Raw genomic sequence first — 25,677 nt, 5'->3', positions numbered from 1 at the left:
AACGGTTAGTTCAAATATTTTGTACTTCGCAAAGCGCTCGGTCACGGCGCTCGCATCGTTTTTGTTCCTGTTTGACGTTTGCTCACTACTGCCACCTACTGAGTGATTTGCGTAACACAGCCTGGTTAGCATTGGGCGATTATGTTTTCGTGACGATGATTTTTATCGCAATTTTTTCCAAGTGATACGTCTGTTTGTCTGTGCTTATACCCTTTTCATGCTTGTATGCCCTTTTCAAATGTTGCTCCAGAATTCTGGATCAAAATTTTAAAAAGGGCATATAGGCCTTTGATCCCCCATCATCCATAATAGCATAATGATCATTTTTTCCTAACTGGTTCATTCGCCTTGACGGAGGCTCTCTGAGAGAATTGCGCTGTGCGTGAAAACAATTTTTTTTAACATGGGAAAGGATAGGAGCTGCATTTTCAAATGCTTCTAATTCTTTATAGAAATTTTTTTAAGCAAAACGTTCTTAATGTTATCGAATGAGATTTTGATAAGCTATATTATAGACATAACATTGTGATTTAAAAACATTTTGTCTAAAACCAGTTATAGTGTAGCTAATTGAAAGTATATTGCAAAACATTAACTCTTTTTTCAATCTGAAGTCCCTAAAATATTTTAGAAGCATTTGAAAATGCAGCTCCTATCCTTTCCCATGTTAAAAAAAAATGTTTTCACGCACAGAGCAATTCTCTCAAAGAGTTCCGTCAAGGCGAATTATGCAACTCAAAAATGTATACAATTTTGTAGAACCACTGTGCAGTGCCCTCCCCTTCCCATCTGATTGAGAGGGATTTTTCGCTTTCATCGGGCAAGAACGAATTTGCAGCACAAAAGCGAACTGTCAAAATAGTGAAAATCAACGCAACGGGAGCGCAGAGCAAAGGCCAAAAAAGTGTTAAAACGAAAATCGTCGCACCGTCGAAAAGGTCGTCTTCGTGTTGTGTGGCTATTCGCGCAGGAAAAAATAGTGTTCCCGTCCTTTCCAGTGGTACGAATTTCATTGTCACGTAATTCCGAGTGCTTTCCGGGGGTATTTATAACGGTGGGACTTCCCGATCGGTGTCGGATTGTTCGGAAAGTGCTTGATGGAAAATCGCGGAAAGAGTGAAGTTTTTTTTTTTTGTTGGTGGAAGTTTGCCCTCGGTGGAGGAGGCTCCGCATGCAAAGAAGAGAGCTTGCCAGAGGCGGAAACAAGAGTGGAGAAGAGAGGAAAATAAACTACGCTTTAGAAGCTGAACGGTTCCGAACAGTATCGGGCTAGGATTTGGTCCGATTCCGGAAGGGATAGTGTCGGAATCCAGGAAAAATGGGTTGTGCTGCATATGTGGACGAAATTGTCGATGAAATCGTCCTTAAAAGTTTGTTATGGATCCGATTGCTCTAGTGACCGAGAATGTTGTAGAGGAGATTCTGCTAAAGAATGGTGACATAGACGTGCAAAGTACTTGTTCATAGAAAAATAATAATGGGGCACGTTCGGTGTAGTACTAGATTTGTAGTAATGAGCTGAATTTTTGTATGGTGAGAAGGTCACATCTCCGTTTCTGCAATGAAATGGTGCAAAAAGCGTGGGCATTATGATTCCTTGTCTAATATGATGCCGTTTGAGAAAAACTTTGGATAACTATATTATTTATATTGCAAGAAATGGAGAAAATAACAACACTGTTGCCCAAAGTTTTGCTCAAACAACATCAAATTAGGCAAGGAATCATAATACCCACGCTTTTTGCACCATTTCATTGCATAAACGGAGAATTGATCTTCTCACCATACAAAAATTCAGCTCATTACTACAAATCTAGTACTTCACCGATCTGTCCTATTATGTAGTCTTATTGTTTATGTAGGGTATCGCGCCTCTTGAGCGGTGGCTTCTATATTCGTCTATTTGCCACTATAACTCAGTCAATTGTTTGAGCAAAACTTTGGGCAACAGTGTTGTTGTTTTCTCCATTTCTTGCAACATAAACAACATAGTTATCCAAAGTTTTGCTCAAACAGCATCAAATTAGGCAAGGAATCATAATACCCACGCTTTTTGCATCATTTCATTGCAGAAACGGAGAACTGACCTTCTCACCATACTAAAATTCAGCTCATTACTACAAATCTAGTACTTCACCAATCTGTCCTATTGTTTGTGTTGAGTGCAGGCCAGGTGTCAATCCGAAGCTTAACCCAACACTTCGATATCGGAATAGCTGGCTCAGGTCAAATCAAGTCATGTGATGCTCCAGTGTGAGCTATCTCATCATCCAATTCAGCCTATTGCTGAATTCAGCTCCTGCTGATATGAGTTCGACAAGCGATAACTATCTTCGACCTACACATACATCGATACATCGATTGTGTTGTGACAGGACACATATCTCTAGTGGTTAATTCAAAGACGAGTGTAGCAACGATTGCATTGTTGACAAGCACACAGCTCGAGGTCCTCCTCCTCTTCCTCTTCTTGGCGTAACGTCCTCACTGGGACAAAGCCTGCTTCTCAGCTTAGTGTTCTATGAGCACTTCCACAGTTTTTAACTGAGAGCTTCCTCTGCCAATGACCATTTTGCATGTGTATATCGTGTGGCAGGCACGAAGATACTCTATGCCCAAGGAAGTCAAGGAAATTTCCTTTTACGAAAAGATCCTGGACCGACCGGGAATCGAACCCGTCACCCTCAGCATGGTCATGCTGAATACCCGTGCGTTTACCGCCTCGGCTATATGGGCCCTACTGCACAGCTCGAGGTATGACACGCGAATTTGCCATTTTATTTTTACTGAAAGTAGCAAACACCGGGTTCACAAGGTTTTCTAGATAGAAAGTACGAAAGTAATGTTTTGGACCAAGGCCACTTGGGATGTGCCATTTTACATAAGTACAAATATTGATCGTTGCGTAAAAGAACATGCTGAAGATTGATCTGAGCTATCCCAACCGTAGCCACTACCCAAACTAGGCAAGAATCAACTCTTCAAAGAGGCAGCTTTTCCAAATCGAGCGCACTTGTTTACGATTTTCTAAGATTACTGTGTCTTGAACACGTGAGTATGAGTCCAAGTCGGCCATTTTGGCAGCCATTTTTGTATTCTCTAAAGTTTTTCCTTAGTTTGTGTTTGAGACTAAAGAAGAGCAGCTGATTGTCTCGGAGAAATATAAGGGCCACTGCACTATTGCTCCGGTTAGCGCAGTATGGGTAAAATATTGTGGAGTGCGCTCTGGTGCTCCATAGGCTCCGTTAGCAGTTAGGTTTTTAAATATTAGATCCGCTAGCCATTCATTTCTAGCCACGGTAAGCATAAAGCCGCATCACACCATGAATTCAAGCCTAACTTTACCAAACACCGTATGTAACATATGTGAACAAAAAAAAAAAGAATTTTAACTGAGGCGCTGAATTTCGTTGAGGATTACTTGTATCATTCACCTTGGGAATGATTTGTAAAAAATACCCGAATTTTTTCAAATTTTTCACGTTTCCGAAATGCTTAATGTATGAGTTGCTATGGGAACAGCTAACTTTCACTTGGATTTTCTCCGTTTGTGGATTTTGTTAGATACGGTGTTTGGTAAAGTTAGGCTGCTGCTGGTGGACTTTCGTGGACAATCGCTACCGACACTACACAGCTCTCTAGGCTGATCGAGAATTTAAGAATTTAAGTAAATTCCTCCAAAAATTTGCTCCGAGATTTCCCCAGATTTTTTTCCTGGGATTCCTCCAAAAGGTCCGGGATTCTTGCAGGAGTGCCATCCTGTATTGCCCATAATCGCATAGTTGACGTAACCACCATTGACAATGTCAGCACTCACAAGCTAATACATGTATCTATCAAATCAGTAACAAATTTTGAAAACGACGTATAATCAATGTTGTAGCATTGGTTATACGTCGTTTTCAAAATTTGTTACTGAAATGTGCATAATTGTGACTAGCCTCATTCAATAGAGCACAAGATTTAATCACTAGTTAAATATCAACGTGAAAAAAGTCATAAACTTTTCATTAATCATTATTAAAATTTCAAAAGTGTGGTTAAAACTACAGTGGCACTTACGTCAACTATGCGATTATGGGCAGTGTGATGGAACTTCTGAAGGAGTTCTAGTAGGAACTCCGGTAGGAATTCCTATCCGGACATCTATAAGAAGCCCAGGAAAAGATCCTAGAGAAATTTCAGAAGCTTGAGGATTGAGAACTCCTGAAAGGAACTTATTGAAGAGTCCTATGAACATCTCGTTGAGGAATCCCAGAAAGAATTTCTGATGGAATCCCTTAAGGAGCTTTTAGAGGAATCTCAGAAACACCTGAAAAAATATCAAAAATAATTCCTGCAAGAACCTCGGAAATTATCCCTAAAGGATTTCTGAAATTCATGGAGAAATCCTGAAGATTCCTAGAAAAATTACAGAAGAAATCCCGTAAGGAAACTGGCACGAATGCACATCATTATATAAGACCTGATATATGGCCTGTAAACAGGGTGTCGTGATGTTATTAATAAATTACACATTACAAACAAACATCAGGAAAAATCTCAAAAGAAGGTACTTCAGGAGTCCTCCTGCAGAAGTCCCAGAAGAAATTCCTGGAAGAATCACTAAAGAAATTCCTGGAGGAATCTCGAAACGAATTCCTGAAGAAATTTTTGAAGGAATCTCTAATGCAGTTCTTGGAGCAATTCAAAAGGAAGCCGCTGAAGGAATTCCTGAGAAATCCCTGAACGAATCTTAGAAGAAGCTCCCTGAGGAAGGAACTTCTGGAGGAACTTAAAGGATTTTTTTTAGTGTGGAGTGGACCTGGTGTGATGGTTGGAACTCTTTGCTATCACGCCGAGACCTGGGATCGAATTCCACTCCCGACAAACTCACAAGATGGTTCTTTCTTCGGAGGGAAAGTAAAGCCTTGTGTTGCGAGATGATCTTGCCCAGGGCTAAACTGCCGTGAATCGCATATTTGTCCCATTTGCATAGGAAATCCAGCAAAGATGGGACTGATATGCGATTCAAGGCAGTAAAACACTCGTCAGTAAAGATATGAAAACAAGTATGCTGTGTTATGCTTATCCTTCGACAGATCCGCGTATTTCGACTACCACTTGTAATCTTCTTGTTAGTGGATACAGGCGGAATTAAAAGGTACAAACCGATTACATTCATTCGAAGAAAAATATGTTCCAAATCGGTGGATGCCAGAAAAGAAAATTGTCGGACAAAATAGGCACAAAACAAGCAACACAGAAGGCGAGGCGATTACTCTTTATCCCAACTGGTAACAGAAAATAACATGATCTCGTACATTCCTGTTGGTGACAAAAAAGAAGCTAAATTTGTTGCGTACTTTTCAACTCGTGAATAATAAATTATTACTAACAAAAATCCAAACTCCAATCCAGATATTCAAAAACGTTGTAATGTTAACCGACTCAAGTTACCCCTTGAAAATAGAAATGCAAGGCTTGAAAATCTGTTAACTCCAGGTGTACGATCTTTATCCTATTCTGTTTAAGTAGGGACAGGATTGTCGCAACAAATGCATGTTGTGACATTGTCATTATGTTTGCGCGATGGTTGAATGTTGACTCAATGCCTACAGCTCATTTCAGAAGTTAAACCTAAAAATATGGTATATGAAAAACTTGTTCGGCCGGACCATTTCTACCAGAAAGTCACTGGAAAACCGCTTTATCTTAAAACAGTAAGGTAAATGTCATCATGAATATCAATTGGCATTTTTCGAAGATAGCCGATGTCATTGACCTTAAGTATCAAAGTGAGAACGGTTTCCCGTGACTTTCTTGTAGAACTGGTCTGACCGGACAAGCTTTTCATGTACCATATTTTCAAGTTTAGCCACGTAAGCGCCATTCCCGGTTTGGACAATTCTTGGTATATATCTGGTGAATAACATTGTGGCATGCCTGCTATCTAAGGATGCAAGATCTAGCTCTATTCTAGCATCTATGCAAGGAAACTTAGTGAATGACCCAGAGTTTGATGATTATAACCAAAAATGTGCCAACATTGTCAATGTCGCTCAAATCACTGCAGAATTACGGCTTGATAGTTGGTTTACATTCGTATGAACAAAAGACTCCAATTTCATATCAGCGTAAAAGATTTGAAATACCTTTTATAAAATGAAAGCATATGTAATCTTTACAGCCAAATGTTTGCCTAAAGGCCGTTCACACCAAAATCCGAACAAATTATTGATCCTGTTTCTTTCATTTTGAGTTTTAATGAATGATGAAACATGCTGCTTCAAAAAGTTCGAATATCTCACAGGACAGAATTGTTAGACAGCAACTAACTAAAAATAAGTTTCTGAGCGTATGAAATGAAAATTGAAAACCAAATTCCCTGAAAAATATTAAATATGGCAAGCAATATGTTCGTGTGAGCTAAAATCTCAGATTATTGTAACAACATAAATGCATTTTTGCAAAAGAATGCTCCAAAACCATCGCTTACGGTTTCTGAACAAAAAAAAAAAACGTGACCCTGTTCTGGTCTGATTTGGCCAGCTGTCAACCTAAAAAATGCAATCACTTGGTACGATCAAAACAACGTTGCTTATGTAATTAAGGATTGTTATTCATCAAATCGTCCACAGCTTCTTCTTTTTTATGGCTCGACGTCCCCACTGCGACTTGGCCTGCTTCGCTTCAACTTAGTGTTCTTTGAGCACTTCCACAGTTATTAATTGAAGGGTTTTCTTTGCCTGCCATTGCATGAATTTGTATATTGTGAGGCAAGTATAATGATACACTATGCCCAGGGAGTCGAGAAAATTTTTCCCGACCGGAACGGGAATCGAACCCGCGGTCTCCGGATTGGCGATCCATAGCCTTAACCACTAGGCTAACTGGAGACCACAGCTGCGGCGAGCGGCGACCATTTGAAACATACTGGAAACTGGAATATGATGAAGGAAGACCTCAAAAAGCAGTGGACAGGTGTCATCGATCCAATTATTTCGTTCTAAGCGACATAACTACTTAGAAGAAAATCGAGTTAAAGTTTACCATGCAAAACTTCACGAAAGGTGTAAATAAGAAAGTGCCCTCAGCAGCTTATGGAATCAAATCCATGTAAACCTATATGTATGCTGTTGTGTTGAGTATCACATTTGTATAATCATGCTGTTGTTGTTCTAGAATATGTGTTGTATGTCCGGATTTTGGTGTGAACGGCCTCTATTCCTAGTGAGTCTACTCCAAAGTAAACTTTCATAAAAACATAAATAAATATAAAATTATAAGTCACCTTCACATCTCAATGGTAAAGTTTAAACTAATTTCTGGACAATTTTTCAACTAGATTGGTAATGATTTCGAGGAAACGTCATTTTTCACCCTTAAAAACTACATAAAATCTAGAAGCCATATGAAATATCGCTTCAATCATCAAAAGAAATAATGTTTTCGTTTGATTTGAATAGCTCGTAAGTTTACTGTGATTCCTATGCAAATTTGACCTATTCAAATCGAACGCCAGATTTTAACAAATTTTTGAGAACATCATTTGTGATCGTAGGACGTAGCTCAGGAAGCTAATTTTAAAACCTCAATGAATAAACTAGTTTGAACATGATTTTCAGAACTCACTAGTTTATATTAGAGTTTATGTTTGAAGACCTTCTTCGCCGAGGTTTATTAACTCTATTTATTCATATGATCCCTCGCTACGTACGGCCGTGTACGTCATGGAGGCACATCATTCATTGCATTGTGGTGTCCGTGAGGAAGAGTAAAGTCTATAGTACACCTCAACACACCGTATAATTCTATCGTAGAACGAGATAAGCGACCACGGGTGTCAGCAGTGAAATTATATTTATAAATATTTGTTTTCTTTGCATTTGCAATAGGGTAGGTAATCAAAATTTGAACCAAATTGCGGCTTTCTGAAGCAGTGCAAATTTGAAGTGATTTTTTCTCCCACATGGAAATAATTTACTACGGCAAAATCGTATGTGCATGAAAGCAACGGGTATAAGCTTTTTGTTAAATGGTAAAAAGTTTGTATTTGCACCAAATTTCATTGAAATATTTGATTTTTCATCAACAATGATTTTAATCTTAATTTGAACCATCGTAATCATAATTTGAACCAATTTTAATCTTAATTTGAACTACTGGCGGCAGCAGCTCGAGCAACTCACAAAACAGCCAATTCCATACTAAACAATGAAAAATCACATGAATCTGCTAATTCTCATACCTATTTTTCATTAGGCAGTGGAATCTCAACTCAGAATGTTCGAAATTCTTTAGGAATTTGGAAACTAAATTTAGATTTTTTCATCCCCCAAGAGTAAACAAAGCAACCACTAGCGCAATCTACAGGCCAACACTAGAAGCTCATCCTTGTTTACTAGTTCAAATTTAGATTACAAATGGTTCAACTTAAGATAACATTCTCCAAGTAAGAATCACTTAAATTTGATAGTTTTATGACAAATAATGCAGAATATTATTTGGTTGGTCGATTCTACGATAAATAAGCTTTCATTTGACGTGTTCACATATTGCGTGTGATACAATGCATGAGCTGTATGAGTGCACCGAAAATGTGCTTTCTCTGGGGGGAAATGGGTGAAATCACAGTGATTTTTCAATTGCCTGTTTTCCATGACAAACACGCTTTTTTCAATGCTTTTAAAGTCCATGTTATCAAGTTATATTACGGAAAGCTGTTTAACATCTTTTTCGGGACAATATTTGCCTGAAAAGTACGTCGTTTTAATGAATTTTGAAATGGTTCAAATTAAGATTACAATTTGACTAGTTCAAAGTTTGATTTCTTACCCTAAAAGAAAAACACTGAGAGGAGCACAGACGGAACAGTAGCTATCACAGGGAATCACGTTGACGTATGTATATCTATGATGACAGTCTCTAGTTTTTGCACATTTGCTTTTGCCTCCGTATGTAGGTACTTTGAAAGAAAAGCATGGTTGTGTATATGTCAGGAAGGAAGGTATGTATGGTTGAGTTCAGTCTTCCTTCCTTCGACTGAAAGCGAGAATCCCTTTACTCTTTAGTGATATTTTCGTGACTGCAATAAACGACACATGTTCTAGTATATGACAAAGGAAACGTCATCGTTGTTGCAGCTGTGTGTTCGTAAATATTTTGAAACTGCTATGTTTCAACTTAGAACCTTGATAGCATTCATGACCAACAGAACTATAGGAAGCTTGAATGATCATCAACCAATTGTGCGGGCTTTTAAAGCTTTAAGTCAACCACTGCTATACTACAGCTGTATATACTGGACGGTATTTCTGATTGTGAGTCACCGCACTCATGATGTTAATCCGTAGCCACAGGCGGGTTCATCATCCAAAGTTCATAATCACCAATCCCGCCCAATCACTCTGCAGGTGCTAGGCAATCGGAATTCCTCGAACTTCGTCATCGACGCTATCGTATACACTAATCGAACCGCCGCGTGTGCCTTTTGGGAAATTTTATCATCACATCTCGCAACCTTGTGCCCGTGAAGTGAAACTTGCTCCGTTTCGCTCGATTGAAGAGATACGCGCAAGAGATAGGGGCAATAAATTGCAGCAAAGTAAAACCAAACCGAAAAAATCGGTGCAAGGAAGGAAGTCAAACATCGAAGATTGCGAAGAGAGTTCATGACCAGTGGTGGTGGTGGCGCAAAGTGCAATCAATCAGTTTTCTCTATTCGCCTCTAAATATCTTTCCCCTGATTACCTAGTAGGTGTGATCACCATAAGTGACGAAACGGAACAGTGAAAATAGGCAATCAATCGTGAGCAGCAGCACAGTGGAAAAGTGAGTGGAAAAGTGTCGCGATTTCCGAGAAGAAGTAGCCACAACCAGCCGACAGAATGCCTCTTTTTGGCAAATCGCAGAAAAGTCCGCAGGAGCTCGTGAAAGCACTGAAGGAAGCGGTCAACTCGCTGGAACGAGGCGACAAAAAGGCGGAAAAGGCACAAGAGGACGTCAGTAAAAATCTGGTAAGTCGGTTCACTCAATTAGTACTCAGTCATTATCATGACCATGCTTATGCCATTCACGTTATACATAGGGTTTCGAACTACTTCGGCACCCGCGTCAATTTCCGGCACCTCACAGCAATACAAATCAAAATATCACTTGCCGCATATTTTCCAAACGCCCTTCCGTAGGTAATCGTCTCCCGCAACCTTTTCGCAACAGAATCCACAGTCAATGAGCTACACTTTCACTCTGAAGCCGCACAAGTGCTCAAAACAAATATTACTCGCAGACGGATGCACTTCGGCAGCACTAAGATGGGTGCCCAAGTGATTTCCCATTTGATTTTGCTGGAAGTTCGGCACTGATGCCGAGAATTGGTGCTGGACTAGGTGCAGTAAACTCGTTCAAAATCAACTTTCCGGCAGAAAATCTTCACAACAATCACTGTTAACAACAAGTTCAATCAATAAGGTATCTGATTCAGACGGAAGAAGTGGTTGAAAACAGTCGTTTCGTTGTGAATTTAGGTTCTAAATAATTGTGTTTACATGTTGTGCCGGGAATAGGGCAAAAAACCCTACATAGATCGAATGCATCATTTTGTGACGAGCAGTGATTTCCGATGCGTTTGATGTTGTACATTTCTGTTCGATAATCGGACAATTTTTGCACGTTCTATTTCGAAACAGCAACCCTTAGCTCATAATGGTCTTTGTTATCTATCTCTCGACCCGTGGAAGTATGAGGTAGGATCTTTTGAGGAGCTGTGTTGCGCAAATGCATGCTGCTTCCCGGTTGTCGTGTTTGTGCGTGTAATGGACAATTTTCCTTGTTTGTTCAAATATGTACCCCCAGTTGAAGACCACTGACGTACAGTTTTTCTACCACTCAATGTTGGTCAATATCATTGGATTTTGAACTCAACTGCATGGCTATGGCTAGCATCCGTCCGTACACCCGTATCAGAGCCAGTTGGTCGAAACAGACATACCAAACTATCTTGATTAACGGTTACCACTCGATTTAAGTTCATATTTATGACCTAACCGTATCTCGGTATCAGTACGTTTTCGACCCGCGTCCAACGGGAGATTCATCCGTTGCTACACCATACTAAACTGGCGGCGGACGCATCTCCACAATTCCATATGGATGGCTATCGTATCGATTTCGTAGCATTTGGTATCACTATCAATCCCATTCTTCGGTCAGCAGCATTGCATTGAAATCAAATCCATTTTATTTACCTTAGCTCGAAGCAAAGAATATGAGCGCGCTACCGGAGAAAGCGAACGCAAACTGACGAAATCCCCAACCGATCGGCGTGGAACGGTACACATGCTGTGTCCGTTTTCGTCTGCACAGGCTACCACCTCTGTGCATGGCTCCTATTTGTTGTAGCTGTAGGTATCTACGAAGATGATGGGGATAATGATGATGATACATGGTACCTAGTTGATTACAATATAGAACGTAGGTTTTATAGTCTTTTTGGGATAAGCAATAAAAGACAATAGCTGAAAGATTTCGGTTCCTATTTCAGGCCAAACTTTTCTATAGGTCCTAAGTGCAGATGAGAGGCTCTTTTTAAGTCTCCTCTCTTTCGATTATAACGTGCTTGTATTTTGATTTATTTCTTGCGTCGGAAGGTAGATTAACCCTAAAAGGGATAACTTCATGGCCTCAGTTTTGTCACCTCGCTGAGTGTGTTCCATCAAAGACGAGCTCTGAAAGGCGCCTGGGGTCCAATGGACCCCAGGTATCCCTTTTAGGGTTAAACAATCCTTTTCCGATCTACACATCATAAACAATTGTCAAAATGTCCACTGTGACATCGTAATAATTTAAAGAGAATCGTAACAAAGAGAGCCTCTCTTTTGCAGATTGGTCCTTTAGATATGTTTGTCGCCATTTGATCATTTTTCGTTCACATATTTTGAGGGAGACATGATGCTACACTGTACCCAAGCCAGTCAAATAAATTTCCATTATGAAAAGTTCCTGGATCGATCGGGATTCCAACTCATACACCTTCTGCATGTTCTTGTTGAATAGCTACGTTTACGAACCGATTCATACAGAGTCTACACCTCCGCGACTGTTAATTCGAATTTAAAGTTCCCATTTGTTGTTTGCACTTGTGTTATCGTCTTCTATTTGAATATCTGTTCTGCGCGACGTGTTTTGTTCGCGCGAAATCGCACAAGTTATCGAGAAGTGCTAACGTGAAAACGAAGCTTTTCCGCTATCTCACCTCACCTTGCGCGCCAATACCTCGTAGTCGTAGCAAATAATGCCACCAGCATCTCGCTGATAGTCGTCGGTTTGGTACAAACAGGTGCTTACTTTACTACCGCGGGTTGCTACCGTAAAATATGCCTCCAAGGTTTGTTTACCAGCTGTTCGAAAACGAGCCCAGGTCAGAACAAAAGCTGACGGTAAACGCCGTAATGCCACGCTACACTCGACTACTGGATGAGTCGATGTCGCTTGCTGAAGTACAAAGAGTTTATGTGGTGGTATCTCTTGTTATGATATCGAGAAATAAGCAAGTTTAAATTAAACTTACTGAGTTTAACTGAGTCTGAAGCCTTCAGACTAAGGTGGCCCACACTTATATGAAAAACAAAAATTTCGAAAAATGTCAAGTCTTACCTCCTAAATCAGTTGTTCTGGACTCCCAGAAGCTAAGTTCAAAATTTGAGCAAAATCAATTAAGCGGGCGCTCAAAACGCTTGAAGTTTGTATGGGAAAACTAGGCCAAATGTATGCAGAAATTTTAGGTTTTCGAATTTTGCCGCTAGGTGGCACTGTAAGCGTTCAATAATCAAACCCTTTGGTATTATTGTAGGTGACTATATGCCAAACAACTTTGTCGAAGACCGCGAAGTGATCCAAAGTCTGTGAAAAAAGTTATACCCTAGGTAAAGTGAGGATAAACTTTATTGTTGTTTTTCCAATACATGTAAAGTAAAGGAATAATATCAATAATGAAATCTCAATACTTTGCCTCACTTTGCCTAGGGTACAACTTTTTTCACAGCCGTCGGATCACTTCGCGGTCTTCGACAAAGTTCTCTGGCATATAGTCACCTACAATAATACCAAAGGGTTTGAATATTGAACGCTTACAGCGCCACCTAGCGGCAAAATTAGAAAACTTAAAATTTCTGCATACATTTGGCCAAGTTTTCCCATACAAACTTCAAGCGTTTTGAGCGCCTCCTTAGGCTCAACCGATTTTGCTCAAAATTTGAACTTAGCTTCTGGGAGTCCAAAACAACTGATTTAGGAGGTAAGACTTGGTATTTTTCGAAATTTAAGTGTGGGCCACCCTACTAACGGTGTTAGTCCAGCCATCACCTCTAACGTGGTTCAATATCTCGATTTCATGGCAATAAAAGCAAGTAACATTCAATAATTGTACACTAGTCCTCCTAATTGCGAGGTAGCACAAGATCGTTACATAAGGCATCCTCTAATTTCTATGCTAAATCATCTGGGTCTCACCATTCTTCTAAATTTTGAGGTGACGCAATTGCTTGTGCATGTGTTTTGTTCATGATCACAGTTGCATGGATCACATCGCTTACCAAAGTGAAGCCTTATCTATGCCTCCCTACTAATAAAAATTCCTTCCCGTGACAACTGTGGAGGGTACAGTAGTATATACAATACAAGCTCTAGTAGCAACGGTTGTCAAACTAACATTCCTTCCTTTCCCCGGTTGACCGTATGGACGTGGCCGGCGCCGTTTTTGACCCAATAAAGTTAGAGCTCTGGGAACGTGTACATGTTGTGCTGGTCCCTAGCCTCATCTGTTAATTCCCTGTGCAATTCCGCTAGCTCTGGTCAATCGCGGAGTAGCACGAAGTGCACGGTCACCAATGCTCATGCCTTTATAACTCGAACAACGGAGTACCAAACATAGATATAAACTGAAGCTAAGCAAATTAATCTAATGGAAGCTATCGTAGTAGGCACACCGTACCTACACTGCTCAGCAGGGCGCTCCTATATTCATCCTACTGAAACGTTTTCAGTGAAAACAGAGAACTGAAGCGTTGGTTGCTTTGTTTCTTATGTTTGTATTAATGTTAATTTTTTTTTAGATTTGTAGGAGGAATTTGGAAGCATAAGATTTCTAACGTCACCATGACCCTACGCATTTTCCAGCATAAAATTCACTAGTATCTATAGATTATTTCAGAAATTATAAATACTCCAACAATAACCTGCAAATTCGATTCGAGTTTATCATTGAACATGATGCAATCAGAGGCTACTACGAGGCACCACAAACCAGCTGTAAACCCGCAAATCATTATAAATGTGCATAGTTCGAAAACTTCTATCTTTATGAAATTCAAATAACTCAACGTACATATGTACAGATGGGTAAATTATTGTTTAAATTGGGAAAAAATCCACAGCTCAGGTGAGATTTGAACTCACGACCCTTATTCGCTAGACAAGTGCTTTACCAACTAAGCTACCGATCCAATTAATGACCCGGCAACTTAGTTGTCATAAGGTTCAATTCTAATCTCATCGATCTATATCATCTTCCCCTAAACCGCAAATATAACCATCTCTGTTGTACATATGTACGAAGAGCGAAAGCGATTTGTTTATTGTTTGAAACTGTTTGCCTATCGTACAGGCAACGCTTCCTCAACCACTTGTAGAGGAAGAACAATGCTACCTGGAAGGCGATCAAACGCGTCGTTCGCATTCTATTTGATACGACGGGTAACTACGTAGAGGTAGATGCTCGAAAACGACTCACTTGAAGTGCAAATTTTCGGTAATACCAATCCGTGTGGTCAAATTATGAAATTCAAATAACTCAACGTACATATGTACAGATGGGTAAAGCTTTAGTCAGGTCAATAATGGTGACATTCATGCCCATTAGTATCGATACTGGTCTCCGCGCACAATCAACTGACCACTTTTTTCACGCGATAACAAGCCTTTCGCGAATTTTCATCCCAACGAAACCAATCTTTCGCGCATTTTCATCCCAGCAGGAAGCAGAAGCCTTTAGCTCGTATCAACACTCTTGCTCCATAACACACGGTTCGTGACTGTCAATCTCAAACCTCTGTCTCGCCCAACGCTGGTCAGATCTCTCCGCCCACCTTGCACGCTGCCCTTCAGGTGTTCTTGTACTGTCCGGATCTCTTGCGAACATTTGAGAGTTTAGCAGTGCTGTTGTCCGCAATTCTCACAACATGTCCTGCTCATCGTATTCTTCCAGCTAACATTGTTCTTTGCCGTTATAAAAGATCCAAGGTAGGCGAAGTTCTCCACCATCTCGAAGGTATCCCCGTCTCTCATACCATTGCTGCCTAGATTTACCCTTTCTTTTGTGGTTCCTCTGCTTCACGTTTCCGGCCGGAGTACAGTACTGCCACCGTTCCAAATGTTTTAGTAATAATATCCATCTCATCCGTAAAACAGGCAAATCGGCATAATTTCGTAAAAATCGTGTCCCGGCGCATTGGATAACACGTTTGAGAGCGATATTGAACAGCAGGCATGAGAGTCTATCACCTTGTCGTAGTCCCGGTGAGATTCGAACGAACCAAACATATCGCCCGAAACCCTTAAGCAGTTTTCTACAAAGTCTATCGTTGCTTTTATCAGTTTAGTGAGTTTTCCAGAGACATCGTTTTCGTCCAAAGGCTCCAGGGATACGAGTTACTGTTACTATTCTTTATTACACCAACGAACCTAACCTCCAAATGACTGACAACTCTCACGTCATTTTGACAGATATAACATGAAAAGGACGGCAACAAGATCGATAAAGTAGAATATATAATCCGTCTTTTTCGTGCATGTGTGTGGTCTGTCAAAATGACCTGAGAATTGTCAAACCTTTTCATGGCTAGCTTTGTTGGTGTAATGAAGAATTACTGTTACTGCGCGAAATACCCAGCCTTCACCGATAACACGTGCACCTATTGTTTATATTCCAAGTGAGACAATGGCAGCTATGATATTTACAAAACCACAGAAACTCTTAATTCCCAAATGTGTGTCACGCATGCGAGCCATTTATTTATTTCAAACAGGTTCTATTTGAAATAAATGTAAAAAAAGTTTAATTTGACAGGATATGAAATATTTATTTTGCAAATATATTTAAAAACTTATCCTTCTTGCAATATAAATCACCAACCTTTTGGCGTTTTCAATTCCAACGCCATGTAGTTTACCTTTTCTCCCAAAAACAAAATGTATTTAAGAGAATTTTTATTCGCTCCTAGAACTTGTGATTTTTTTATGTTCTCGATAGTGAACCTAGAGGCTCCTGAACATTGCCTATTTATTTGTTTATTTTAGTTCAGACAACATGGTTATAAATGTAACGATGTTCAGTATATGAAAAAAGCTAAAGGGGAACGCTTAAACGTTCTGAGTTAATGGTCCATGTATTGTAGTGTAACCTGAATTATCTCAAAAGTATTCTGGAAAGATTCTTAAGATTGCAAGAAGTTCATGGATCTACTTGCTCATGAAACTTGACTGCTAATAACAAGATCTTCTCTGCCGTGTGCAGCATAGTTGTCCCATATTCTATGGGAATTCCTATTAACATGGGACTACGCTGCACACGGTAGTTCTGGTGTTAAGAACGAGGCAGTTTAGACGACCCAGAACACCACAAACATATATTACATTGCCTAAAGGTTTTCAAGAAGCTTAGTAAATATGGTTGATTGTGTAACTACCTAGTCATAAGTGTAGACTGGACGATCAGAACTCCAGAGTAGTTTTGTCAAGTTTGTAAAATATAATATCTAGCGTATAGTATCGATTTGTTTTCACCAACACCACTCTTCTACTAATAACTTGACCAGTAAATCATCCTAGTCGTACTCTATCGGCACATAACATAAGTGGAACTCTGGCTCAAATAGTTATATTATTATTGTCATAGCAATTTTCAGCATGTGTACCATTTTTCATTGCTGTGAAGTAAAACAAAGACCTCATAGATGTAGACTGGCAGCACGTGGAGATCTAAAATAAGATATAAATTGTGTGAAATTTTGTGAAGTCACATTAAAAAACCGTTTTCTAGCCTTAAATATAACGGCAGATCGATATACGAAACGTGGATGTGTTATTTCGCAGATTTCAATTAATTTATGACAAAATGAATAAGTAGATTTCCAGCAGCTAGTTTTGTGCATGTCTTAGATGCCAATCTTCGTTCCTGTATTCTTTGCCAAAACTAGAATACAGGTTGGATCAAATGTTTTTGTTTACCAACATAAACGACAGTTCGACGCCTTTTATAAAAGATATAACAGTTTCGCGTGCTGGAAAGGGGATACAACTTTTTGTTTCGCTCTGACTATGGAGTCCCACTATCGGACTACATCAAGAGATCTTCCAAAAACTGATCGTATTTTCCAGAACATTCCGAAGAATGAATCGATGTAGACAAATCGGCCATTACAGATACTCCCGTATATGATACTAAGCGCGAGAAATGCATTGTGATATTACAGTTTATTACGACTCAGCTCCGTGGCAGTTTGGACGATCCTACATATTACAAATTTCTATTAGCTTTTAAGTAGGGTGGGTGTACCAATTATGGCACTACCTAAGGAAAGCTATTTATATAAAAATAACGAGAAGACCAACGAATATCATCAATAAGTTAAAAGACAGCTTAGTTTCCATTCTTTACAGGAAAAATATAGAAACGGAGCCAAAACTATTTTTAGTATTGATTACAGCGTGTGCCAATGATAGGAACCCTGTACCAGTTATGATTACATTTTTTAACTACGGTTCTTTTTCGCACTATTTGCATGCATTCCTTATGGGGTTAGCCATAACTGGTACACTATGGCGAAAAAGGGTGCAAGGAAGCCGAAATTTTAAGGAAAATGATTTATTTCTACCCTGATTTGAGGAAACTGTGGAGTTTAAATGAGTGCGACTATCTTTTGTGAACGTGAACGCCCAGTACTTTATGTTGATTGTGAAAACATATAAAATGTCACGCATTCGCACTTTCACGGTTATTAAAAGCCGTTCACACCAAAATACGGACTAAGTATTGATCCTGTTTCTTAGTCCAAAACTTGCCATGCTCAAGACAAATTACATAAACAAACGTGAATTAAATACATTGTTCTCAAATTCGCTTTCGGTATTCAATATAGCGACATCTGAGTAAGCACGCAGAAAATCTATCTTGCAAAAATGCTTGGAAAATCCCTATTCCTTATTTACAACTTCTCACAAAATTCCCTTGAGTTGTAATGGATGATGAAACATACTGCCCCAAAAAGATTAAATATATCAAAGAACAGGACAGGAATTTTCCATATGTCCATAGGTAAACAAAATTGTGCATTAAATTCTTGACGAAAAGACCATTTTTGTCTACTTCTTCCATCTGAACCATATACCTAATTGCGTGAACTTGTTGTTAACAGTGATTGTTGTAAAGATTTTATACCGGAAAGTTGGTTTTGAACGAGTTCACTGCACCTAGTCCAGCACCAATTCCCGGCACCAGTGCCGAACTTCCAGCAAAATCAAATGTGAAATCACTTCAGCACCTATCTCTGTGCTGACGAAAAAATTGTTTCAAATTTCTCATCAAAGTTGTCTAAGAACCAGTTTTAGAGCTTTAAAAAACGCAAATTTTTGAGTGCTGAGAATGTTGCTACGTCCTTCCGTTCAAAAGATATTGATGATTTTCTAGGAAGAATTGGCACTTTTCAAGTATTTTTCACTTGAGTTACAAAAATAACACCCCTTTAATTTTTTGATATGTTTTATAACAACATTTCTTCTTTTGAATGCGGGCAAAAGATATTTTTTATGTTTGCCCCAACCCGTCAAAACACCTTTTTAAAAAACTATGATTTTTTAAGAAAAATGCCTATAACTTTTGAACCAAAAGAGATAACGATCATCTTCAAATGCTCTACAAGTGTTTCTTGGGCGACTTTGATGAAAAATCGAAACTGAAAAAGTTAACGCCAGAAAACCTGGTTTTCTTGAACCACCCTAAGCTTATTCAGAAAAATACCTCTAGATCGGTCAATTTTAAAGCTACATAAATAGTGTCTTCGGCAAACTTGCTCAGAATTGATAGATCTACAACTTTCCCGAAGAATGTACAGGGTGGCAACGTGTGAAAGTGATACACTAGTTTCGGAGCCATACGTTGCCATTCATGCTGTTGCATTGAAAACAAGTGTGCTTGGGGAAACGGGATCTTAGATGGGGGGCTTTTAAGATACAAAGGATTCACGGATTGACTCAGAAGGATATTTCCGACAGGGTTGCCAGATCTCGCGTTCTGCTCAAGATGCACGCTGCTCACAACATTTTTTTTCGGACGATTTTTTTTTACTTTGGAAGCGTCTCCGAATAAACAAAATGATCGTGTGTATAAAGCAAGTCTTCGCGAAATTCCTGCCGACAAACGAGAGGTTCAACGATATCGAAGTGCTGCAGCGGTGATGGTTTGGGGCGTCATATCAACAAAAGGCCAATTACCATTGTTGTTCATCGACAGGGGCATAAAAATCAACAAAGAGGACTTTTTACAACACGTCATCAAAGATCACCTATTCCCCAGTGCCAAGAAACTGTTTGGAAAAGAAAGCTTTTGGTTCCAGCAGGACTCAGTACCGACGCATAAAGCAGTGGTTGTTGAACAGTGATGCAAGCAAAATTTACCGTGCTTCATCAGCTCATCGGAATAGCTGGTTTCGTCTCCCGATCAGGGATTGGCGGCATGCACCGTGCGGTGCGAAAAAAGCGTGTGCTTCACACAATCGCAAGTGCTCGTCTCCCATTTTGCCGAGAGACAAGAGACGTATGAGTGAGAGCTTTCATAATTGTGCGAGAGGCAATCGCAGCACTAGCTCTACGGCGCAGGGAGTAATGCACGGTGCTTGGGACTGCGCTTGTCTCCAAACAGAAAAAATCAATTAATAAATTAATTGAAGAATTTGTGTTTTCGGCAAAGTTGTTAAGCTTGTCAAGGGTTGACAAGTGATGGGTCGTTTGATTCGAAATTTTTCCAATCGTGCGTAGTATCAAGCCAAGTGCCAAGCACGGAGACAAGCACCGAGAGAGTGCATACGAAAAAGCGTGAGAGACAGGAGAGCTCCAGCGCGCGGCAAAGCAAGCGAGCAACACACAACCGATTGCGCGTACTCGTCTCCTTCTAGTTTGTTGTGCTGTCTCGTAACAGAGTGTGCGGCACGCAAAGAGTTTTGAGTCGCACCCTATCCCTGCTCCCGATCTAAACCCACTGGACTTTTGTTCATGGGAATGCATGCTAGAGAACCTGGACGACGCGAAGAACTTGGTTTTCGATACCTTCAAAAACCGTTTGGTAAAAATTTGGGATGAAATGCCGGACGAAGAGGTGCGTGCGACTTGTAATAACTTCGAGAAGCGTTTGCGGGCCGTAATTCAAAACAAAGGGGAATGGTTCTAATTGAGCTAAATACTTTGTAAGTGTAATACTTTGTTGTGTTATTAAAAGTAAATTTGCAAAAAAATTAAATCCAGTTTAAATTTTGCATCAGTTTTCGAGTGTATCATTTCTACGTTGCCACCCTGTATACAGTTATTCTTGCAAATAAAAAAGTTTGATTACCAATTTCTTTGAAAATATGGACCACCCTAATTTTCATGTATATTGAAAAGAGGACCTTATTTTTAGAGACAACTTTGTAGAAGACCATATTTTTCTAAAAAACCATTTGAAGGCGCTGCATGCATCTTTCCTCGTAAATCTGGTTCGTGGACCATTGTACAGTGGGGACGTAACGGCAAGAAGAAGACCCAATGACCATTCGGCCTGATGACCATTTGGCCTAATGACCATTCGGCCTAATGACCATTCGGCCTAATGACCATTCGGCCTAATGACCTTCGGCCGAATAGCCTTCGGCCGAATGGCCTGACACCGATCCTACACCGTAACGCACCATTCCAAGGTGATCTACCCACGTTACGGGGCAACTGACAGGAATAAAGTTGCAGTTGAGAAAATCACTATCATAAACAAGTTGCACGTTTTACTTGGGTCGTTCATCCCCTATTAATCCACTATTTAAATTATTTATTTTGGTTTTGGTTAATTCATAAATTTAGACATATTTTTTTTTTGTTTATATTAACGTGTATTTTAACTTAAATGCTAATTCTACACTTAAATTTAGACATAGACAATCGAACGTCAAGGTTTTTTTTAACAAATGTAAATTACACTCTCAAATATATTTTTTGTGAAAATCTACGGACACACCTCCAAATGGATGCGATCGATCTGTTTCACGTGTGCCCCATTCGTAAGTCATATGCAAATTTGTCGGAATCGAATAAGCCAAATGTGCTCGACCTGTTGTCCACCTTCACACCTCTCGGGTCAATCTGTGTTGTATATAGTACAAGGACAACCTGTCAACTTGCTTGGTACTGCATGTTATATACTTCCTTCTAAGAGGTTGATAGATATACACGTCATGCACTCAAATATGTGCTGTCGCTGCTGTGATTCACAATTTCCATTTGTCCTCTGTTTGCAGCAACGTCGCAGGTATGCTCTTTTTTGCACGGTTTACCTTCACCACCGAAACCATATGCATATATACTTTTAAGTTGCCGACACGGTGCATTGCACATTCAAAGAAAGTACTTGGAAACCGCCATTTTCGATGGTTTCCGTCGTTGAAGATTATTCCAGTCAACCTGATCACTGACTGAGCAGAAGTCAATACTTGGGCAGTATGGGCGATTACTCAATTGGTAATAAGAGGTAAAAAACCAAAATGTTATGATTCCTATTCAACATGAGAACGCTTAAGATAGAGTATTCTAAATCAATAAAAGTTTGAATTATTTTTGTTGACCATCGTCTGTATTATGAAAAGGATTGGTTTGCTGCTTCGAACATTTATAGCGATCATAGGTAACATATATGGTCCTGCTGTCCATACATAAATATCATAAAATAGAGTAACTTTGATAGTTTTTCAGCCGTTTTTGGGATGTTAGTGTAGATTTTTGGGTGACTCATAAAAGTGAGAGAAAGCTAATATTTCTATTTCGGATTAACTTTGATAGTGTCCTAAACAGCATAATAATATCTTTAATTTTAGATTGAAGTCTCTGGAACACAAACACAATTAACTCTAGTAAGATGTTTTGGACAATATGACCCTGACCCAGACAGGCTCGCTGAACGTGCACCACGTCATCGCGGTGCACTTAGCCTAACATCATAACCTTTCTTTTGCATCCCGTTGGGAGCAGCTCACTGTCGCAGTGTACGGTTTGGGTCAAAAATGACTCAAATACCAAAAGAGGGTTAAGAGGGTTAAAGAATGCATGGAAAGCAGGGTTCGGAACCATTTAAAAAGTTCGATTTTGGATAATTTTCACTCATGAGATGCATACAGTATCGAACTGTATATAAAATTCCAGTGGCGTCTCGTAACCTCACTTTTTACCTGTTCAACTACTCTAAAACTTAAATTTGCAAAGATTTCAGGAACAGCTTCAAATAGAAAATGGACGGAAATGGCAATTCTCGTCAGTTTCTACAAATTACAAGCTTATTTGATGACAAAATTCAAGAATTTATGTTCGTTGAACAGGTAGATTTGAGGTTAGGGAATCGCCACTGTAAAATTCCAAGCCAATCGGTAAACAAATTACTGAGTTATAAGCGTAAATTCCTTAAATAGGACTCCTTGTTCAAATGGTTCCGCATTCTGTATCAATATTACATTTCCCTATCAAAATATGGATTTTCCCACGAGATTTCACGTATAAATATGACTTTGTGAAGTACTGAATGAAAAATCCTCTAAAAAACATTTGAATACATTGCGTCCAACTATCAAACATATTCGCATTATCAAAGTTACCCCGTTTTACAATTCTTGTGACAATTATGATGGAATGGAAGAAAGAACTAGCAGCCGTTTCGCGACGATAATAGCGTTGTCAAACAGCATTTGCAGTCAGTATTTTTGGCACCGTGATGATGCAGACACGAATAGTTTTTTTTTGGTTAAGAAGACGAGTGAGACAGGGGCCGATGAAGAGAAGGCTCTTTTATTCTCTAATGGATATTTGGCCAAGTTGACCTTCGACGGCGGTGGCTTGTGCCACAATAGATGCCCCCGTCTGCAACAGCAGCAGCAAGAAATCAAACATCCCACCAACGTCTTCGGCGTCGTCCTTTTCGTCGTGGTTTTTCGAAATTGAATGGAAATGGTGGTATTGTCTGGCGCGTTGGACGTCAGCGATATGTCAACTCAAATAAGCTGATTGCCATACGAAATGGAATGACATACAATTCTCAATTTCACAACAATATTTGCCCCTTTTGGATCCATCTAGCCGTGGCTATTCATCAAGAACATGCTGCAAGTGTGATATCCAGTCGCCTCAGGAACTTTTAGTAATGGAAATTTCCTTGATTTTTGTTATAATACAAATAGGTAATAAATAGGTAAAGATAGCTTTCAAGTTCGTGATTGTTGATATCCTTAGATTACTCTATAACTTAAGAATGTAATAGACTCAACGTCATGCATCGTTCAATTTTTATTTTTCTCTTGTTTTTAGCTCGGAGATCATTTTAGGTTTATGATTTGAAAAGTTCGTGGTCCATTAAGGACAGACTTGTTAGAATCCCTAAATGGTCGACTTTGGCACCTATTTCTACTCACTATTTCTGGCACAAATCTCTTTGTAAACAAAACCAGTGCACCTGAGCTCTTTACTTTAAGCTAATTACAAGTGAGCAAGAACAGAATAATGAAATACATTGTTATTTGAAGCTTGCTTCTTGAGATTCGTGCGTCTGAAGTTTCGATGCAATGTTGAAGCGGGATTTCAAGACGTTTGTCCTTAAACAATTGCTCAATAGAAAATATCAAGCTTATTATCTCGGTACAACAGCGGAAGTACTCATAGCAAATTCATACATAGGTATGAAAGAGATAACTGAAATTCGATGTGATGATGATTTCGTCGTTGCACAACCCATCCATAACTTGGAGAAGCGAAATCAAATGCCATCACTAACGTTATCTAATTATACATACATATCTATATACAGAGGAAGACAACAATTATTGATAAGAAAACTCGATGACTAACTGCAATATGATGGATGATGTACTCAATACGGGGGAATAAATAATGAGCGTTGCAGTTTTGTGTTCTCAATGAGTACTGAATAACTACGAAACTGCGACCTTCAGTCACTATATTTATCCTCTAGTATTGCCACTCGAATTCTAGTTCGACAAGTGTACTTCTGTGGAAAAAAAAGCTCGTAAACACCGTGGAATCATTCTACTCCATTAGTTTCTAACGGACTTTAAAGATGAATAATAGAATTGAATCATTCGAAATACCTAGAGGACGATCTTCAACAAAATTACTAACCTCAGTTTAAACCAAAGGTTTAAAAGGACCTAGTATTTGTTTGCAAAAAAAAAAAACAGAAGTAGGGTAATGGTTTCCTTATTAAACAAGTTGCTCCTATTTTCATCCTACTAAAAACAAAGAATTGAAGCGCTGTTCGTTTTTTTTGTATTTCTTGTTAGAAGTGAGCACGCATGAAACCAAAAAGAACGGAATCAATCGGTGCCGTAAACGCTTGTTTTCGAATGGGATGAATTTGAGAGCGTGAGATTACTGATGGTACTTTGACCCTAGTAGAAAAAATGTATTAAAATGTTGTTGGCTAGCGCTTGCATTTAAGCCTGTTACTCTATAACCAGTTCTGCGATAGTTATCTGTAGACATGCTTCCCTAATAAAATGTGTTTAGCATTTTTACTTTAACTAAAATATTAGCTTCTTCCTAGGCGGAACTATTTTTTACATTTTCTACATTACCATCAGGCCAATGCCTGACCATTTCTGTACTCAAATACTGTGTGGTAGTAGTCACAAAGTCACTTAATGCTCTGGGTGGCAGGGACAATTTTCAATCCGAAAAGGTTTCCAATCAGATCAGTATTCGATCCGAAAGACCCTCAAAATGGTCTTCTAATTAAGCATGCCAGTTAGTGCTGGTCTAAGGGCCCATATATTCGACACTTTTCGTGTAATAACAATTCCCCTGACTATCTTGGGCTTAGAGTATCGTCGGGCCTATCACACGAATGTGTATACCGCAAAATGATAAATGACAGAAGAAACTCCCAATTAATTTCTGTGGAAGTGCTGATAGAATACTGAGAAACAGGTTTTGTCCCAGTGGGGACGGTCCACCAAGCCTTCAGACGATATACACATGCAAAATGATCATTGACAAAGAAAAATATCAGAAGAAGTAAGAGACGAACCAGCCAAGGGCTGAAAGTCTCTCTAATAAAGACAAATCAATCAATCAGATGAAGCAAATCATATTGCTGCATATCCAAAAATTGAAAATGCAGTTTTCTCGTCTATATTCAACTTAAAATAACACAGAAACGACAATTCCATGAGCCTATATAGAATTAAGCTGACCGTTTTTCAAACCTGGATAGTAAAATTTAGATGATAAAACTACTTTTTATTTTTTGCCTAATGCACCAAACTGAATTGCACGTTGATAACCGGGACTGTAGTCTAAAAAACATTTTGAGAAACAGGCTTTGTCCCATTTGAGATGTTATGA

The 25,677-nt window shown here is 39.3% G+C and overlaps 1 protein-coding gene across 5 annotated transcripts in view; it reads left to right on the top strand.

The window, feature by feature from the left end:
* The first annotated feature begins 843 nt into the window (after window positions 1-843).
* LOC109416544 (protein Mo25) overlaps window positions 844-25,677 on the top strand; it is a 43,121-nt gene continuing 18,287 nt past the window's right edge. Inside the window, exons 1-2 of one of the 5 annotated variants that reach the window (XM_019690628.3) lie at window positions 844-1,000; window positions 9,737-9,998. In XM_019690628.3, the coding sequence (XP_019546173.1) occupies window positions 9,870-9,998 (129 nt within the window). In that variant the 5' untranslated portion in view covers window positions 844-1,000; window positions 9,737-9,869. Of the gene's footprint in view, window positions 1,055-9,736; window positions 9,999-25,677 lie in introns of all 5 variants that reach the window. The other 4 variants (XM_019690627.3, XM_019690625.3, XM_019690626.3 and 1 more) reach the window with 4 other exon arrangements.

This window comes from Aedes albopictus, chromosome 1, assembly GCF_035046485.1.
Source record: "Aedes albopictus strain Foshan chromosome 1, AalbF5, whole genome shotgun sequence".
In the NCBI taxonomy this organism is placed as follows: domain Eukaryota; kingdom Metazoa; phylum Arthropoda; class Insecta; order Diptera; family Culicidae; genus Aedes; species Aedes albopictus.
Note: the sequence above shows the minus strand (reverse complement) of the source record. Positions and strands in the feature narration are given on the sequence as shown.